Raw genomic sequence first — 2,235 nt, 5'->3', positions numbered from 1 at the left:
GCGCCTCCTCCGGCATGGCGAGGAGATCACCTTCTCCGACCTCTCGTTAAAGCTCTTCAGCGACACTATTGGTCAGGTCGCCTTTGGTGTGGACTTCGGCCTCACCAAAGGCACCACCTCTCCACCACCGAAACACCATGTCGATTGTGCTGAGACTGTCGACATGACAACGGATTTCATCGAAAAGCACTTCTACGCCACGACGTCCCTCAAGATGGACCTGTCAGGCTCCGTGTCCATCATCCTTGGCATGCTCGTGCCGTTGCTACAGGAACCCGTGAGGCAGCTCCTGCTGCGTATGCCGGGCTCAAAAGACCGCCGGATGGAAGAGACCAACTTGGCCATGAGTGGGCTACTAGACAACATTGTGGCTGAGCGGGCGGCACAAGCTGACAGGGGGGAGAAGAACTTCCTGTCTGTGATGCTTAATGCAAGCGAGAGCACAGACGCAATGAGGAAGTTGTTGACGCAAGACTACGTGAGCGCACTTACATACGAGCACTTACTTGCAGGGTCGGTGACCATGTCCTTCACGTTGTCAAGCCTGGTGTACCTTGTGGCGATGTACCCCGAGGTAGAGGAGAAGCTACTCAAGGAGATCGACGCTTTTGGGCCCAAAGATGTGGTACCCAATGTTGAGGACATCCAGACCAAATTCCCTTACATGGAGCAGGTTAGTTGGATTCAGAACATGAGTCAAGTGCTCAAAACTAAATATTACTTCTCATACGATTCGATCTCAAAACTATATATTAGTTGCCTGCTTATTTGCTGGGCATATAAATGTGACTTGTTTTCGTTCGTTAATTAGTTTCTTCTTTGAGAGTTTTTTTTTGTATGATATATAGGTTTTGAAAGAGACGATGAGATTCTACACTGTGTCCCCTCTGATTGCAAGGGAAGCATCCGAGGATGTCCAGATTGGAGGCTATGTCCTTCCTAAGGTTAGTGCCATGTGCTTCCTACGTTACCAACCCGTAAACATCAGGCCCTAATTGTTTCAACTATCATTCCTCCCATAACAAAGCAAGCCTATTTGTCGAATATTGTTGCACCACGTTATTTTTTTAACAAAGAGTAAAAACAATTGGGGTCATATTCAGGGTACTTGGGTGTGGCTAGCACCAGGCGTACTAGCAAAAGACCCAAAGCAGTTCCCAGACCCCGACGTGTTTCGGCCTGAGCGGTTTGACCCTGAGAGCGAGGAATGCAAGCGAAGGCATCCCTATGCATTCATTCCCTTTGGTATTGGACCCCGGGCATGCATTGGGCAGAAGTTCGCGTTCCAGCAGCTCAAGCTCGTCATTCTCCACCTCTACCGCCACCACGTCTTCAGGCACTCGCCCAACATGGAATTCCCGCTGCAGTTCCAGTATTCCATCTTGGTCAACTTCAAGCATGGTGTCAAGCTCCAGGTCATCGAAAGGAAGACTTGATATGTGTCTAGCAAGTAGCAACTCTATCTAAATATCATGGATATGTGTTCTTATAAAAAAAATGTGAATTTATGAAATATGTACATGCTATTTTGTACAACATACATGAAGATTGTGTAATGTGTGTAACCTTGTTCTTATATATTGAATAAAAGCTGATGCATGTCGTTGTTTTCGTTCCCGAAAAGATTACATCACATTTTCTATACATCTATTATATTACTCGCGAATAACCTGTGGTTGGATGGTTAGAAGGACTGTTGTATCCCCGGCATATCAGAGTTCAAGTCCCAGAGTTGACATTGATGCTGGCATTTTTCTGGATTTATTTCAAGCCTTCCAGTGATATGCGTTCTGTGGGAGGAGACGTTCCCGTCGACTATGAAGGCGTCTGTGACGATGTCATCAATCTCAAAATAATGTGTCGACCTGTCCTTAGGAGGTGCTCATAGAGATAGGATTTGTATGTTTATTAGGAGTTGCTGGCTTGCCAGGATGCGATGATCCTAGCACGTGATATGGGATGGCAAAGTGTGCTAGTGGAGACAGATTGTCGGGAGATTCGAAGTAGAGAAAAATTCACTACATGTCTTCATACTCGTCGCGTTGGCCGCATTTATCCTCGTACTTGCAAATACCCAAAATACAATACTCCATCTTGTCTCAGGTGGTCGTCTACAGTCCAAAATACCATTTCCTCTACGTATCTGCAAACTTGGCGATTGACTTGCTTGTCCACGCGTGCGTTGACTGCCACCTAGTACGAAGTTGGTTCGAACGAAGTAATACGAATGAATTT

General features: G+C 46.4%; 1 protein-coding gene across 1 annotated transcript; it reads left to right on the top strand.

The window, feature by feature from the left end:
- Window positions 1–1,611, top strand: LOC123177310 (cytochrome P450 711A1; the record flags this gene model as incomplete). Its single annotated transcript, XM_044591130.1, is given in 3 exon segments — window positions 1–673; window positions 849–944; window positions 1,104–1,611. Coding segments are annotated over 3 exon segments (1,102 nt in total), but the record flags the coding sequence as incomplete, so codon positions are not given.
- Between the last annotated feature and the right edge of the window lie 624 nt (window positions 1,612–2,235).

Source organism: Triticum aestivum, unplaced genomic scaffold (genome assembly GCF_018294505.1).
Source record: "Triticum aestivum cultivar Chinese Spring unplaced genomic scaffold, IWGSC CS RefSeq v2.1 scaffold138254, whole genome shotgun sequence".
NCBI classification, from domain to species: Eukaryota; Viridiplantae; Streptophyta; class Magnoliopsida; order Poales; family Poaceae; genus Triticum; species Triticum aestivum.
Note: the sequence above shows the minus strand (reverse complement) of the source record. Positions and strands in the feature narration are given on the sequence as shown.